The 15,592-nt window shown below is 55.5% G+C and overlaps 1 protein-coding gene across 5 annotated transcripts in view; it reads left to right on the top strand.

Annotated features, from left to right (window-relative positions):
- The window catches only part of SYNJ2 (synaptojanin 2), a 105,298-nt gene that overhangs the window by 42,949 nt on the left and 46,757 nt on the right, over positions 1–15,592 (top strand). For all 5 annotated transcript variants that reach the window (XR_011485571.1, XR_011485570.1, XM_070461302.1 and 2 more), the window contains exons 3-5: positions 2,595–2,865; positions 6,969–7,194; positions 14,056–14,139. Coding sequence is in view for 3 of the 5 variants with exons in the window: in XM_070461302.1 (XP_070317403.1) it covers positions 2,595–2,865; positions 6,969–7,194; positions 14,056–14,139 (581 nt within the window). In the remaining 2 variants the exon portion in view is untranslated. The remainder of the gene's footprint in view (positions 1–2,594; positions 2,866–6,968; positions 7,195–14,055; positions 14,140–15,592) is intronic.

Genomic DNA, 15,592 nt, shown 5'->3' with positions numbered 1-15,592 from the left:
GTGGGGGTGCCAGGAGCAGGTTTGTGGAGCGGTACCTGGCACAGGGTAAGCATCCCTGAGGAGTGAGTATCACTAAAGCATCTGCTTCCAGCTTGCTCCCACGCAGCAGCTCTTCTCATCCTCTCCTGAGCCCTTCAGCCCAGGACTCGGGAGCCTGCCTCCTCGGTGGTGACGGCCCTTCCCCTTGCGCTCATTTATTTCAAGAGCCTTTTCACGCCTGCTGTCGCACGCCCGCCCCGAGCCTCCCCCGGGCCGCTGCCCTGCACAGAAAGTGCCTGCTGTCTTCAGAGCAACCTGGGACTCCTGCCAGGGACTCGGTCCCCCCACGCAGAAGCTGTTGAGGAAGCGGGGCTAGAAACCCACTGCACGACGCGGGTGGAGAGATGGAGTGGAGAATTTCCCATCCTCCCCTGGGACGCGCCCCCTTCTGGTGGGACCCGCCCCTTTCCGGAGTCCAGTCTCAGGCTCGCAGCTTCACCCACTGGGCTGTCCTCTGGGCTGTGCGAGGGGACAATTCCTGAACTCCGCCTGGCCCGTGCTGAGCCCATGGGAGGAGGCAGATGAGATGCCTGCGCGCTGGTTCTAGCATGAGCCGCCAGCTCCACACAAACCCCACCTGTTTTCCAGAAACGACACGGGTTCTCCTTCAGAGACTCGGCCCCTGACCCCTGTCACTGTCCATAGCCATAACCGCCTTCTTCCTTTGTTGTTTCAAAATGGTTTCCCCAGCTTCCCTCGTGGCTCAGTGGGAAAGAATCCGCCTGCCAGTGCAGGAGACGTGGGTTCGAGCCTTGGTCCGGTGTGGTCCCACAGGCCGCAGAGCAGCTGAGTCCATGTGCTATATAACTCCCAAAGCCCACACGCCCTGGACCCTGTGCTCTGCAATGAGAAGCCTGCACTGCAGCGAAGACCCAGCCCAGCGAAAAATAAAGAAATAAATAAAGGTTTCCTGATCACATGACTGGAGAGGTAGTTTGTGAGCCAGGATGGTCGCCTGTTGGATGTGACCTCCTCCCCTACCCCGCGAAGCCTATCGGAGTGGTGACCTTTTTATTGAATGAAGGGGTCTTGAATGACACCCGATGTCCCCTGGCCCCCAGCAGCGCTGTCTTCCTGTTAAGTGTGAGGAGGGGATCTAAGGTGGGTGAGCAGAGAGACTGGCAGTCTTTGGGGTCTCAGCGGAGTGTCCAGAGATCTGAGAACGCTGACTACCACGGCTCCAGACGGCGACCACGGGTCTTCTGGACTAGGTCTTGGTGGGAGCGAGTCCCTTAAACCTTGCTGGGATGGGACGGGAGTGCTCTGGTCCAGAACCACAACAGCCCCTTGAGGCCAGTTACCCACCAGGTTGTCTCCTGGGCCTTCTCCTGAGATAGAGGACGGCATGTCACTGTCCCCACTGTCCCCGCCCCCAGCGCGTGTCTTCAAGCACCCTTGTGTGCCTGGACCTGCTGCACCGTGGACACGTGGAACAGAAAACAGCCGTGGGTGGTGTGGTGGGGTCCCCAGAAGGGGGGTGTCTCTCCTCCTCCCAAAAACAGGGTCTGCAGTGGTTGGGGTAACCTTTCATGGGGAGGGGGCGAGCGGGCTTGAGCTGCTCTTTTGTTGGCCTATTTGGGATGTTTTCGTCAAACACTTGCTTGCCGGGATATGACAACCAAACAGAGCCCATCCCTAAGGAACCCCTAGCCAGCTGGGGGACATGTGCAGGGAAGGAGGCTGTTAGCTTTGTGTGTGATGAGAACTAACAGGGAGCATCTAAGTGCTCCTCACAGTGTCTAAGGGGCACCTGGCAGTGTCTCAGGAGAGCAGGGAAGGCTCCCTGGAGGAGGTGTTGACGACTTGACCCCAGAAGGGTGAAGAGGAGTTCTCTAGGGAAGGGGGGAGTGGGCGGAGGCATCAGGGAGGCTCCAGCTGGTCTAGAGGGTGGGGGCAGGAAGGTGAGTGGGGAGGAAGGCCTCACTGGCAGAGGCCCAGGGGTGCAAGGGTGCTTTTGGGGAGCCACAGAGATGGCCCATAAGAGTGGCTGGACTCTGTGTGCTGTGTGGTGGGGAGAGGCAGGAGGTGGGCAACGGGGACAGGGGTCCCCAGGGGTTCCCACTTCAACTCTGTGGGCAGGTGAAGCCTGAAAGGAGGTCTGCGATCAGGCCGCTCCATCAGTGGCGCTTGGAGGACTGAGCCTGGCTGGGGGCCCTGGTGGTTCGTGGGGAGGGTGGATTTGAGAGGCTTGGGGTGTGGGCAGGGCAGGCTGCAGGCAGTATCAGTATCTCAGGCTTGGGGGTGGGAGGAGGACCCACCTGGAGCCCCTGGGCTGGTTAAGCTCAGGCTTCTGGCCCCGCCCCCGAGGTCCGGGGGGTGGGGCTGAGAGTTCTCATTTCTAACAGGCTCCAGGTGGCTCTGCTGCTGGTGGGACAGGCGGGGCTCTGGAACCGCGGCTCCAGGCTTTGGGCTCAGGTGGCAGGCGGATCCCTCAGCTGAAGGCGGGGTGTGGGGAGGTGAGGGAGAGAACAGGAAGTCCGTCTCGTGGTTGTAGCTGTCCGTCGCCCATGTCACCACCTGCGATCCTCAGCCCCCATGTCTCCCTTCCCTTCCAGGTGGCACCTCCCTGAGCTTCCTGGTTCTGGTGACAGGCTGCACATCTGTGGGCAGAATCCCAGAGGCTGAAATCTACAAAATCACTGCCACCGACTTTTACCCTCTCCAGGAAGAGGCCAAGGAGGAGGACCGCCTCACGGCCTTGCGGAAGATCCTTAACTCAGGGGTCTTCTACTTCTCCTGGCCCAACGATGGGTCTTGCTTCGACCTCACCGTCCGGGCGCAGAAGCAGGGCGACGACAGCTCCGAGTGGGGGAACTCCTTCTTCTGGTGAGGCCTGGGTCCCCTGCCCCTGGCGCACACGGAGGGCGGGCTCTGATGAGCAGCTGCACCCTCCATCTCTTAGCATCGTCCCCGGGCGCATGGGTTACCTACGGGAGCTGTGATTGGTGCCCACGCTCTCTGCACAATGAGAGGAAACTAGCCCCCACTGGAATCAGGGAGCGTTTCAATGTGGCCTGATGTAGACTCCAGAGGAGAATCTGCCCCATAACTCAGGAGCACAAATGGCAGCACCTGCTGGTGCTCCGAGTGCCCGGGCCTGTGCTCAGCGCCTCCCCCGCCCCTCAGTTCTCGTGGTTATCCTCCAGCATACAGACATTTGTAAAGCACTTTTCTAAGTTCTCTGTGGGTCATAACTCACATACTCCTCATAGGAAACAATGAGGTAGGGTCTGTTATTCCCATTTTACAGGTGAGGAGACTGAGGCTTGAATAAGGCAGGGAATTTGAACCCAGGCATCCTGGCTCCAGGTCCCACACTGTTAATCCCACAACCAAACCTGTCAGTTTCAACAGCAGAGCCGAGTCATCCTGCCAAGGTGATGAGCAGTAATGGGCCCCTTCGGGGACCATCAGGGCGTGGATGACCCCTAAATGGGTCAGTGGTCACCCTTTGTGGGCCCTGGGGGTCATGACCTCTGACAGGTCCTGTGGAAGACCCAGGGTGGGGGCACGGTGATTTGCACACAATGGAGCTGCTCCCATCAGATTTACCGGAAGATTGCGACTCAGAAGCAGAAGTGATGAAAGTCCTGCTGTTGGAATTGTTCGGATACGGGCGTTCTTGGTTCCAGGGCTGGCCTTTGGGGCCTTTCCAGCCCTGAGTCACGGCTGATGAGGCATCTCTGTGCCCTGTGTTTGTTCCTGCCTCGCTTTGCCCAAACGGAGGAGCTCACAGGTTTCCATCGCCTGTTAAGTGTACTTTCCTTGGTGCTTGGGACCCCACAAGTGAGCTCCTGACTTCCACTTGGAGAAAGAGGAGTTCACAGTATCCTTCCATATGTGCCCGTGCTCCCTGTCCCCCAGATCCTCTTAGGTTGTCTGGTTATGTGAGGTTTGGGGGGGTAGTAGAAATGGTAACCCACTCCAGTGTTCTTGCCTGGAGAATCCCAGAGACAGCGGAGCCTGGTGGGCTGCCGTCTATGGGGTCGCACAGAGTCGGACACAGCTGAAGTGACTTAGCAGCAGCGTGCTCAGACTTCAAGGATGTGAATCTTGTTAAAAATGCAGATTCTGATTGAGCAGGGCTGGCCTGGGGCCCGAGACTCTGCATTTCCAGCAAGGAGCCGACGCTGGCGCCAGGGCTGCTGTTTCAAGGACCACACTCTGGATACGAAGTCCGGCGGATGGTGTGTCTGTGAATCACTAGTTCTGTTTTGCAGGTGTATGTGCTCCTGAAGGGAGCCCAGCTCAGGGGTGCAGGGGCTGTGGATTATGAAGGCGTCTTTGTTAGGCTCTGGGGCCACTTTCAGCTGGGAAGGTCTGATGAGCCGAGGCTAGAGGTTTCAGAGGCTGTAACAAGCCTTGTATGCCCGGGGAATCTGCATCACCCTTGTACCTGCTCTTCCCAGGCCGCCTCATGCCAGCTCTGTGGTTGGAGATTTGAGGTGCACAGGGAAGAGGAAGACAAAGTGGGGAATCACCGAGTGAAGACTGAAAGGGACTTGGGAAGGGGGAGGCCCCAGGTGGACACTGGGCTGTCCCCAGTTGGCCAGGAGAAGCTGACCCTGGAAGGTGCGAAGCTCCCGGGCCATCCCCCACCCCACAGCCCAGGGTATGGTGTTTGGGCTCAGGGTGGCACCCGTGGAGCTGACCACAGCTGAGTCAGGCCTAGCTGCGTGGTCACGGGCTTGATTGCCTGAACCCACCATCTGGGGTGCTGTGTTCAAGGTCTGAGCCCACATCGGGAGTCAGATGGGGTCAGCAATGGACGTGGCTGGTGCATGAGGGCGAGGGTTTGGCATTTTTCTGGGTGGTTACTGTTCCCTACTGATAACTGCTTCCTGGTACAATCAAGTCCTGGAAGGAGATGCAAGCTCTTTTCCTTTATAGGTTTGGGTTTCTTCCTTCGAGGTTATGAGCCGTCCTCCTACAGGGGGTCAGGCCATTGTGACTACAACAGGGATTGTTTAGAGTTGCCTGTTTGGCGGAAAGTTGCTTTGACCCCTGGTGACTAATGGCAGCCATCACTGTGTGGCGGAAGACCCTGGAACATTCTGGAGACCTTCCCTTGATGCAGATTGAATACATGGGTTACTAAAGTTGATTTAGTGTAGATGTGAGAGTTGGACCATAAAGAAAGCTGAGTGCCAAGGAATTGGTGCTTTCGAGCTGTGGTGCTGGAGAAGACTCTTGAGAGTTCCTTGGACTGCAAGGAGATGAAACCAGTCAATCCTAAAGGAAATCAACCCTGAATATTCATTGGAAGGACTGATGCTGAAGCTGAAGCTCCAGTACTCTGGATACCTGATGCAAAGTGCTAACTCATTGGAAAAGACCCTGATGCTGGGAAGAATTGAGGGCAGGAGGAGAAGGGGACGACAGAGTATGAGATGGTTGGATGGCATCACCGACTTAATGGACATGAGTTTGAGCAAGCTCGGGGAGATGTTGATGGACAGGGAAGCCTGGTGTGCTGTAGTCCATGGGGTCACAAAGAGTCAGGCACAGCCGAGCTGCTGAACAACAACAAAGTTGGTTTATCAGCTCAATTTCAGAGAGGGATTCAGAAGAGGGGAAGGTGATGCTTCGTGCTCATCATTCTCCGGGCAGCCCAGCGCCCTGGAATGAGAGCTCAGACATGGCCCTGCTTCCTGGGGGGCAGTGTGTCCTCAGTGCCCACGTGCCGTGTCGGGGAGGAGGCTGGCCTGAGAGTGGGGAGCAGCTGCTCTTGCCACTTGGAGAAGCCACCTGGAGAAGCCGCCTGGGACATCAGAGCTCACAGCACACTTCTCCAGAAACGAGGGCGCTGCGTCTTTGATGAGGGCTCAGGGCAGGAATAGTGCTGCTGTTTTAAATACATAGCACACTGTGATCTAGATGAGCTTACTACCCTGTGGGGGTTCCTGCCTCCCAGGGGGGCAAGATAAGGACCTCAGAACTGCACAGTGTGGATCCCCTGGGTGAAGCATGTAGAGTCTGGAAGCAGCCTGAGGTTCGCATACCACCCCTAAGCCCCACTCCCAGCCATCACCTGCTCAGTAAGCTCCCGTGGGTGTCGGGGAGGCGAGTGAGACACGAGAACTGGTGTGACTGTGTGCGGGTGCAGCTCTACACGTAGGGCCTTCAGCAGGAGAGGCTTGGGCTGAAGAGTACAGCTTCCATGCCACACTGCCGCTTACTGGCTCTGACCTTGGGCAAGCATTTCTCCTCTGTGCCTCAGTTTCTTCATCTGTAAAATGGGGTGAATGATAATGCCTATACATAGGCTGATACAAGGATGAAATGAGTCGATTCGTCCCAGAACACTTAGAATGGAGCTTGGTGCCCTTTCTAAATGCTGGCTGTTATCCCATGAAGATCATCATGGATGTCAGAGACCCAGCACCATCCACTGGGTTTGGGGAGGAAGTACTGAACTTTAAGTTTTTGTTCATCTCATCATTTTTATTTAACTCCCATTGCTTTGTAATGCTCTCATCATGTTCACCTTGTAGGATCTGTATATAATTTAAATAAGCATGCACATACTTAATTATTTTTATCATTTGTCATTTATCATTATTCTTTCATCATAAAACCTGCTTAAATTTTTACCGAAGGGACTTACGTTCAAAAACTGCAGAAGCCACTGGTGTAAACAGAGGCTGCTCTGTGGTTCCCTGAAAGCCCGGCGACTGGCTGACACCTGCACTGCATTCCAGCCACTGCTGCTGACACCCAGGAGCAGCCGCTTCCCGCTGCCCAGGAGCTGGCGGCCCTGCCGCTTGGGGTGCCTCTAGAGCAGGCGAGCATCCTTGCCGCATGTCCTGAGTGTGGAGTTCACAGGCGCGTGCAGGAATACGGCCCCCAGGCGCCTCCCCCGCTTGCCGTGGGCACTGCCTCCTGGAGGGTGTGAGGCGGCCCAGGTCACCGCGGGCTCCGTTTTGCAGGAACCAGCTGCTGCATGCGCCTCTGAGGCAGCACCAGGTGAACTGCTGTGACTGGCTGCTGAAGGTCATCTGCGGGGTGGTGGCCATCCGCACGGTGTACGCCTCTCACAAGCAGGCCAAGGCCTGCCTCGTCTCCCGCATCAGCTGCGAGCGCGCCGGCGCTCGCTTCCACACCCGCGGCGTGAACGACGACGGCCACGTGTCCAACTTCGTGGAGACGGAGCAGGTCAGTGCCCAGGCCAGGCTGGGGTCCCCAGTGGCTCAGAGTGGATGCACCCACGCAAATGTGTTTCCACTTGGGGTGTTGGGGGCAGTTTCTGATGAGCGTGGCTCCTCACTCTCCCAGGAGAACAGAAAGTGTCACTGGGGCTGTGTCTGCAAGGGTGGCCTCTGGTTTGCACGATGTTCTCTTTCTTGATTCTCTTCTCATGCTGGAAAAATGTTGCTTACCTGGGGTATTTTCAGCTGAAAAGCAGCAGGAATTTTTGCTGTGATCAGGAAGGGTGGTGGTTAATTCAGATAGCAGCTGATGGATGAACCAATAGGATTTGAAAATCTTTTTAAGACAAAAGTAAATAGATGAACGGGCTTCCCATTTGGCTCAGTGGTAAAGAATGTGCCTGCAATGCAGGAGACGTGGGTTTGATCCCTGGATTGGGAAGATCCCCTTGCAGAAGGAAATAGCAGTTCACTCCAGTATTCTTGCCTGAAGAATGCCACGGACAGAGGAGCCTAGCGGGCTGTAGTCCATGGGGTCACAAAAGAGTTGAACGTGGCTTAGCAACTAAACAGGAAACAATAAAAGTAGATGAGTAATGGCAGGATGAGAGAAGAAAGTTTTTCATTCTTGATCTGCTGAGGCTTCAGCCTAGAAGCAAGTCTTTGCATCTGGGGTTTGTGAAAGTTCCGTGTTGGGCATCAGTTGCTTTTAGCTCCAAGGGATAGAGTCATCTGTTTAATCTCTTACTGACTTCATTGCTGTAAATTCTGTTCTCATTCCCAGAGATGCTCTTACATCTGCTTTATTTATGTTTTTTGCTAACATGCGATTTGTAGGATAATACCACCATGTAGACTGGCAGTGGAATAAGTCATAAAGGAAAGCCCACGAAAGACGCAACAATGGTGTTGCCGTGCGTGTCAAGCTGCAAACAGCCCCTGTTTAGTTAGTGGAGATGTGACTTTGCATCCTGTCCTACTGCCGTAGCCGCACCAGGTGGTTCCTACCAGGACTTGAGCAGTTTAATTCAGCACAGGTTTGAGTTCCTGCCCTTGGTGTGTGAGCCACACCTGCCTGGGCTTTCTGAGGGCACAGTTCGGGGGAGGGTCCTCTAGGGGTAGATGCTGAGTAGGAGGACCTCAGTCAGCAGCCCAGAGATGAGTGACAGGGGCAGTTTCTTGCCTGTGACTTCTGTTTTCCCACTATCTGCTCTCCTGGACATAGATGATGCTGGTAAATGAACACCTGCTTAAAAATGACAGAGGATGGGACTTCCCTGGGTGGTCCAGTGGCTAAGACCCTGCACGCCCAACTCCGGGGCCCTGGGTTCGATCCCCGTTAGGGGACTAGATCCCACATGCTGCAGCTATGACCAGGCACACCCAAAGAAATATTTTTTTAAAAACTGAGAGAGGAAATGTGGCCCCATCTCCTCTCTTATAACCATGAGGTTTTTTTAAAAAGCAAATATGTTTGTTTTTGGCGGCCTCAGGTTGTATTAGTTGTGATGTGTGGCTCCTCATTGAGGCACATGGGCTTCCCTGGGCTTGCAGCTGTTTCTCTCTAGTTGCAGCATACTGGCTTAGTTGCCCTGAGACATGTGGGATCTGAGTTCCCCAACCAGGGACTGAACCCGCATCCCCTGCATTGGAAGGCGACCACCAGGGAAGTCCCTCAACCAGTTTTGTTTTGTTTTTAATTGGGGCCCCATCCACTGTGTCTTGTCAAGTAAGTCATTGGGAAAACAACTGCTCTCTTCATCACTGTCCGTTCCTGAAAGATAAGACATTTAAACACTGAAAATGTCAAGAAAATTGTGGTACTTTCCTGGAGCTGTTGTAACAAGTACCACAAATTGTGGGGCGGGGTAAGTTGGGGGTAGGGGTGCTTAAAGTAGCTGAAATGCATTGTGTCTCAGTTTTGGAAGCCAGAGTCTGAAATCAGGGCCTGGGCAGGGCCGTGCCCCTTCTGGAGCCTCTGGGGGAGGGTCCACCTCTCCTCGTCCAGCTTCAGGTGGCCCGGCCGTGGCAGCATCGCTCTAGTCTCTGTCTCCCCCTCCACGTGGCTCATCTCCCCTTCTCAGGACACCAGGCAGGTTGAATAATGGTGTCCTACCCCAACCTGAACGTACTTACCTAATTGTACCTGAAGTGACTCTTCTGTCCAAATCAGGTCACATTTGCAGTGCTGGGGGTTAGGACATCAGCATATCCTTTGTGGGTGGGGGGACACAATTCAGTCCGTTGCAAGAGCATCATCTGACCTTAGCAGGTTAGGACTCTAATTTAAATGCAGTACATTTAGCTGTATGAGAAATCCCTACAGTCCTTGCTTTTCTCATTTCTCTACAGACAGGCTTTGGGCCTCTGCTGTTTGTTTCATCTAAGGTGCCTGCTGACTGGCGTTGGTCCCCCGCCGGCCCAGTTTCTGGGCTTGCAGGCAGGGACCTTGTCCCCTTCAATACCGCGTGGTGGCCCAGCGAGGCTTTAGAGATGACCTCACCTGCCCCTTGGCTCCTGGTGTCTGCAGCCCCCGGTGATTTCACTTTCACAGACCCAGACGGGGCAGGAGGTTGTGGGCTGGCAGCCAGGGAAGTTCCTCATGGGACGTGTCCATTTCAGGCTCTTGCTCACGGGCCCACCAATGGGAGGGAGGGGCCAGGGGATGGTTCATGCCATCGGGGACCCCCGGCCCCAAACAGCCTGACTGCCCTGGCATGTGGGGGAGAAGGGGACCCTGGGGAGGAGTCGGTTCCCAGAGCCAATGCCAGGAGCATCCTCGTTTGCAACCGGATGTACATCCTGAGTTTGATCGTGAGCCTGCCAGCTGGGGACACCACAGGAAGGAGACAGACCAGCTGGCCCTTCGTGGGCGGGCGTCTGCATCTCGGGGGTGTCTCCCAGCGTGAGCGGTCAGTGCTCAGCTGCCAGCCTCCTGCCTGGAGAGAGATGAGAAAGATAGCAGAGCCAGTGGGGGCAGGGGGAGGTCTGTGTGCTAGGAGGAGCTGGAGCGGAAGTCCTGCGAGGGGAGAGGAAGACAAAGTGTTGCCTGCTTGCTGACCTTGCATTAAGAGAAATGGCAGGGTCTGAAACCCCACGTCCGCACCCAAGGGTGGCAGGCGGCAGCTTTGGTTGGTACTGAGCCCGAGGCAGGAAGGCGCGCTAACTCCGGCGGCTCAGCCCCTTGTGATGCCAGCGGGTCACCTCCAGCCTATGTCCCCTGCTAACGGGCTGGGAGGCGTCAGCCCCTAGTCGTCGGGGAGGGGGCCCCCATAGCAGACGCCTGAGGGCGGTTTATGGGCCGCAGTGCCCCCGTTGTTCAGCCAAGGGATGGGGTGAGATGGAGCCAGCTGGAACCCTGACGCAGAGACTCTCAGTAGCAAATGGGCTTCTCCTGAGTCAGACTCTCGGGAAGCCAGAAAAGGGAGGTGTTTTCAAACCACCCACTCCTGCCTTTTATGTTTTTTCCCTCAGAGGAAAGAACAATCTTTCTCCGTCAAGGCGGGCTGTGTGTGTGTGTGCGCACTTTGTGGGTAGGGGGCTTCTGTGGGGGGCACAGAGGGCATGCCAGCATATGTATGCTGTGAATATGCTTGTGTGCACACGTGTATACGTTGAGTGCGCATTTGTGCTCTGGACACGCATCAGCGTGCAGGCGTGGATGGCATCTTGGTCTCCCTGGCGGCAGGGAGGAAGGGTCTGGAGTCTTGGCCGCTCAGCTGGAGGACCTGTCTGGTGGGCGTGCTCTGCCACCGTGACTCAGCCCAGAAAGTCCCCTCATCTACCCCAAGAAAGCAAAAGCTAAAGATAAATATTTGGCTCCTGAAGATAAGACCACTAATTAATCAGGGAGGTTGGGAGGGACGTGAGTGCAGACCTGGAAAGAACTGGTTTAGAAACACCTCATCCTGCAACAGAAGTTCAGCCGAAAGCCTTTTAGAGAAAAGCATCAGTGCCAGTGGCGAGTCTTCCTGCCGTCCCTTTCTCTTGGGGGTTGTTGGGCCGCTGCTCCCACCTCTCTGTGAAAGAGGGCACGCAGGTGCCAGGTCCAGGTCCCAGGCCTGGCCTCGAGCCACACTCCGCTGTGGCTCCCCCTTCCTGAAGTCCTGCCTGCTCTGCGGCACCCCCACCTCTGTCTGTACCCGCCCCCCCCCAGATTCCCTCTCCTGCCTGCATCCTGACCCCTGCCCGACTAGCTCCCTCCCCTGCGGAGCCTCGTCCATACCTCTGTGACCACGTGACGCAAACTACATTGAGAGAGGGAGACCGAGGCTGGAGGTGGTTAAAGAACACAGCCAGGGTCACCCCGCTGGTCGGATGAGCATGGGACCCAGGTTGGTTGTGTCCCAGAGCCCGCAGGCTCACCTGTGTTCACCCTTCACCTTGCCGCCCCTCCTCTCCACCAGGTGTCTGCTGTTATCTTTGTGAAGCCAGGCCACAGGTGTTGAATCTTCGCTAGTGTCAACACCTGTATTCTTTGGCCCAGAAAGGAAAGCCCTGCAGATCCATCACTACTGGGTGACAATCGGGGTTGTCCTGTCACCTTGGGAACCAAGAGGCGGGTGTTCCTGACGACAGGATGGGGTACAGAGCGAGGTATTTTCATGCTGGAGGAGGAATGGAGGAATCTGGAGGCATCTTTCCTTCCTGCCCCAGGCGTGGGGTCTGCAGTGCTGGGACTGCCTGTCGGGGGTTTTCCTGAAGCTGGTTCTGTGTGAGTTCCAGCTCAGCAAGGGCGTGGTCTAACTCTGGAAGTAGTGCTTTTAGCGCTTGTTAAATAAAGTGAGGGTGGCTTAATGGTAAAGAATCTGCCTGCCAGAGCGGGAGATACGGGTTCGATCGCTGCATTGGGAAGATCCCCTGAAGAAGGAAATGGCAACCCACTCCAGTTTTCTTGCCTGGGAAATCCCATGGACCAAGGAGCAGGGAGGACTACAGCCCATGGGGTTGCAGAGAGTCAGACACGACTCTGACTAAAATAACAACAAAATAAAGTGAAGGATAATAGTTCCTTGAAAGCGAAAGTGTTAGTAGTTCAGTCATGTCCAACTCTTTGGGACCCCGTGGACTGTAACCTGCCAGGTTCCTCTGTGCATGGAATTCTCCAAGAAAGAATACTGGAGTAAGTTGCCATTCCCTCCTTCCCGACCCAGGGATCGAACCTAGGTCTCCTGCATTGCAGGCAGATTCTTTACCATCTGAGCCACCAGGGAAGTCCTTAGCATACACCAAATCCTGGGCTCTGTTACGAGTTTCCTTTACGTGGAGATGTTGGCCAAATTGGTGATATCTCAAGAGTCTGGACGTGTGTGTGGTTGTATGCATTTAATTTCCTTGTAGCCAACAGCACCTTAAAGAGCCTGCTAACTTTCTTCTGCTTTTGTCAGTAAAACAGTGGCTGGTAACCCTCTTGCTGGTGATCAGTATCTGGAAATGGACAAGTTCTTAACCCAGTGCATTTTTTCCTTTGGAGATTAAGGGATAGAGTTTCAGCCCAACCTAATGACGACCAGACTCATGTGGTTCCTGTAGTCCAGGGAACCTTCACGTCTAATGTTCAGGTCCTCCACTGCAGAATTACTAATGCATGTGTGATCTGAGTGTGATCTAGCCACATGGAAAGCTACTCTGTGAGGGAGCAGACCGGTAAGAAATGGAAAGGGCCAGCGGCATCGCCTGGGCCGGCCCTGCCAGGCCAGGGTAGAGTTACCCAGATAAAGGGCAGCATCTGATAGCTGCCGCAGCCTCCCCCTCATGATGCTCAGGACCGTACTTTTTGTCCTTTTAGACCTCCCTGGCACTAGAGCATCCGTGGGGGCCTGCAGGCAGGTGAAGAGCTGGTACTCCCTCAAGGAACTGTGTGCGGTGGGGGTCCGGAGGAGATACTTTAACTTGCAAGAATCGTCTGTGTCCTGCAGGTGCTGGCACCCTGGAAGCTTGTGGAAGAGGTGTGTGTGTGTGTAAGCTTGCGGAAGGGGTGTGTGTGTGTAAGCTTGTGGAAGGGGTGTGTGTGGGGGGAAGCTTGTGGAAGGGTGTGTAAGCTTGTGGAAGGGGTGTGTGTGTGGGTAAGCTTGTGGAAGGAGTGTGTGTGTGTAAGCTTGTGGAAGGGTGTGTGTGTGCGTGTAAGCTTGTGGAAGGTATGTGTAAGCTTGTGGAAGGGTGTGTGTGTGTGTGTAAGCTTGTGGAAGGGGTGTGTGTAAGCTTGTGGAAGGGGTGTGTGTGTGTAAGCTTGTGGAAGGGGTGTGTGTGCGTGGAAGCTTGTGGAAGGGGTGTGTATGCAAGCCTGTGGAAGGGGTATGTGTGTGTGTGAGCTTGTGGAAGGAGTGTGTGTGTGCAGACTCCGTGCCACGGTTAGGAGCACAGCGGCGTGGGGCCAGGACCGACTGTGAGGTCAGGTCAAGTCTGGACTCGCGTGGTCAGATGCTGCCAGCCGGGCTTTGCACCGCTGCTGGTTCCTTTCATTTCCTCTGGTCCTTTTCCAGTGGCGCCTGCTGCTTGACCAGCTGACTGGCTGGCAGCCGAGGGCTTCCAGGAAGGTCTTAGTTAAGTCCCAGAGCCTGTCTGCTTTTGTTCCTGAACCTGCTGGGGAGGGGACTGCGGGGCTTTTGGGGGAAGGTGGGTCAGGTTGTGGGGATTCCCATCCATCCTTGGAGGCTGGGGGTTGGCCAGCAGGCCCGTGAGTTGGGCTGGCCTGCAGGGTGGGGAGCGGCTTGGCCAGGCGGGGGCGAGGGGCAGAGGGCGCCCCAGCCCACGGCCGCCCTTCGCTCTGGCTGGTGTCGGGTCTCAGCAGCCGGATCCTGTTACCCGGCCCCGGGACATTCACTTTCATTGAAGAATACCTCTCCCCTTCTGTCTCCCTGCGGTGCAGACGATTTACATGGATGATGGCGTGTCGTCTTTTGTCCAGATCAGAGGCTCCGTTCCGCTGTTTTGGGAGCAGCCAGGGCTTCAGGTAAGTGATCAGAAAGCCTGTCTGGGCATGTCCTTGTTCACCTGCTCTTGCACACCGGTGTGGGTTGTTTCATCGCATTTCTTTCCTGGCACAGTTTCGGGTCTTTCTCCCCAGCCCAGCTAGATTGAGCTGAGCTGTCAGTGTGCACGTGTGCGTGACTGCGCACGTGTGTGTGTGAGCATTGCACGTGTGTGTGGGGTTGTACACAGAGATGCTGTATATATTGTGTGATTTTCCCACCTCGAGCTCCCTGATGACACTGGTGAGGTGGGAGGTCTCTGTGGGTAAGTGGACCACGTCGTGTGATTGCTATTCCCTTCGCTCAGACCCCAGTTCAGTGCATTGAGAACGTGGCCTTCGATGTCCTCTGAGACCTGTGACCCTCCTGGGAAGCTTTGGAAGGTTTTGGGGGCGCCAGCGGCTGTGCGGCAGGTCTGGCCTTTGGAGGTGCCTGTTGCTGGGCCACGTGAGAACTACACACAGGTTTCTCGTGATTTCTAAAAATACCCCTCGCTGTCCCACATGGGGCTCTAGGTGGTGCCAGGGCTGTTTGGCCTTGTGTCTCCTGGGAAGTGTTCAGGGTGTAAGGCCAAGTACACATTTGTTGTCAACCGAACAGCACTCAGCCCCATTGAGTGAGTTCCTACCCGGGAGGGTCTGGGCCATGTGGACCTGAGATCCCTCCATGCCAATCCCCCTGGACCTTCCTCCCTGGCCAGAGGGGACATGGGTGCCCTCAGGAGACCCCTGTGCCAGGCTTCCATGGCCTTGGCCCTTCTTCCCGAGGGCTCAAGGCCCAGGGCCACCTTCCAGGTCCTTGGGAGTGTTGGACATGCTGGGTCTCACCGCCCTTGACCTGACCTGGCCTCAGCTGTGAGCACCTTGCCCTCACGGTGTCATCATGCAGTTGGCAGCCGTGGAGAGGAAGCTTGTCTACCCTTCGGGGAGACAGGTGGGCGAATGTCTTACATGGGGCTCTGAGTTCTTTGGGAAACGCTCTGAGAACATACAGTTTCTCCAACAGAAAGGAACACCTAAGACGCATGCGGCAGCTGGTGGCTTTAAGTGGCTGCAGAGAAAGGCACTCCCGGGGACGGATGGAGTGTTCTCTGGAGCCTGTCCCGAGAGAGCTGTGTTTTTAAACAGCTCAGCTGAGATATAATTTACACAGAGAAACCCGGAGAAGCCTGTGAAGTGTGCAGTTCTCTGGGTTTTAGTCCATTTACAGAGTTGTGTAACCATCACCGTGGTCTAATTTGAGAACACATTCTTCACCACCGAGAAAATCCTGCGCCCATCAGTGGTCACTCCCCATTCCCTCCAGCCCTACCCAAGGCCTCGGCAACCACTCATCTATTTTTTGTCTCTATGATTTGCCTATTCTAGACATTCTAAAAGGGGTTTTGAAGTTTAATTTTCTTTAGATGTGGCGGGGGGGGGGTGGTTATGAGAG

The sequence above is a fragment of the Odocoileus virginianus genome, chromosome 34 (assembly GCF_023699985.2).
Source record: "Odocoileus virginianus isolate 20LAN1187 ecotype Illinois chromosome 34, Ovbor_1.2, whole genome shotgun sequence".
Classification (NCBI taxonomy): Eukaryota; Metazoa; Chordata; class Mammalia; order Artiodactyla; family Cervidae; genus Odocoileus; species Odocoileus virginianus.
The sequence above is the reverse complement of the archived record's forward strand: the minus strand, read 5'-3'. Positions and strand labels throughout refer to the sequence as shown.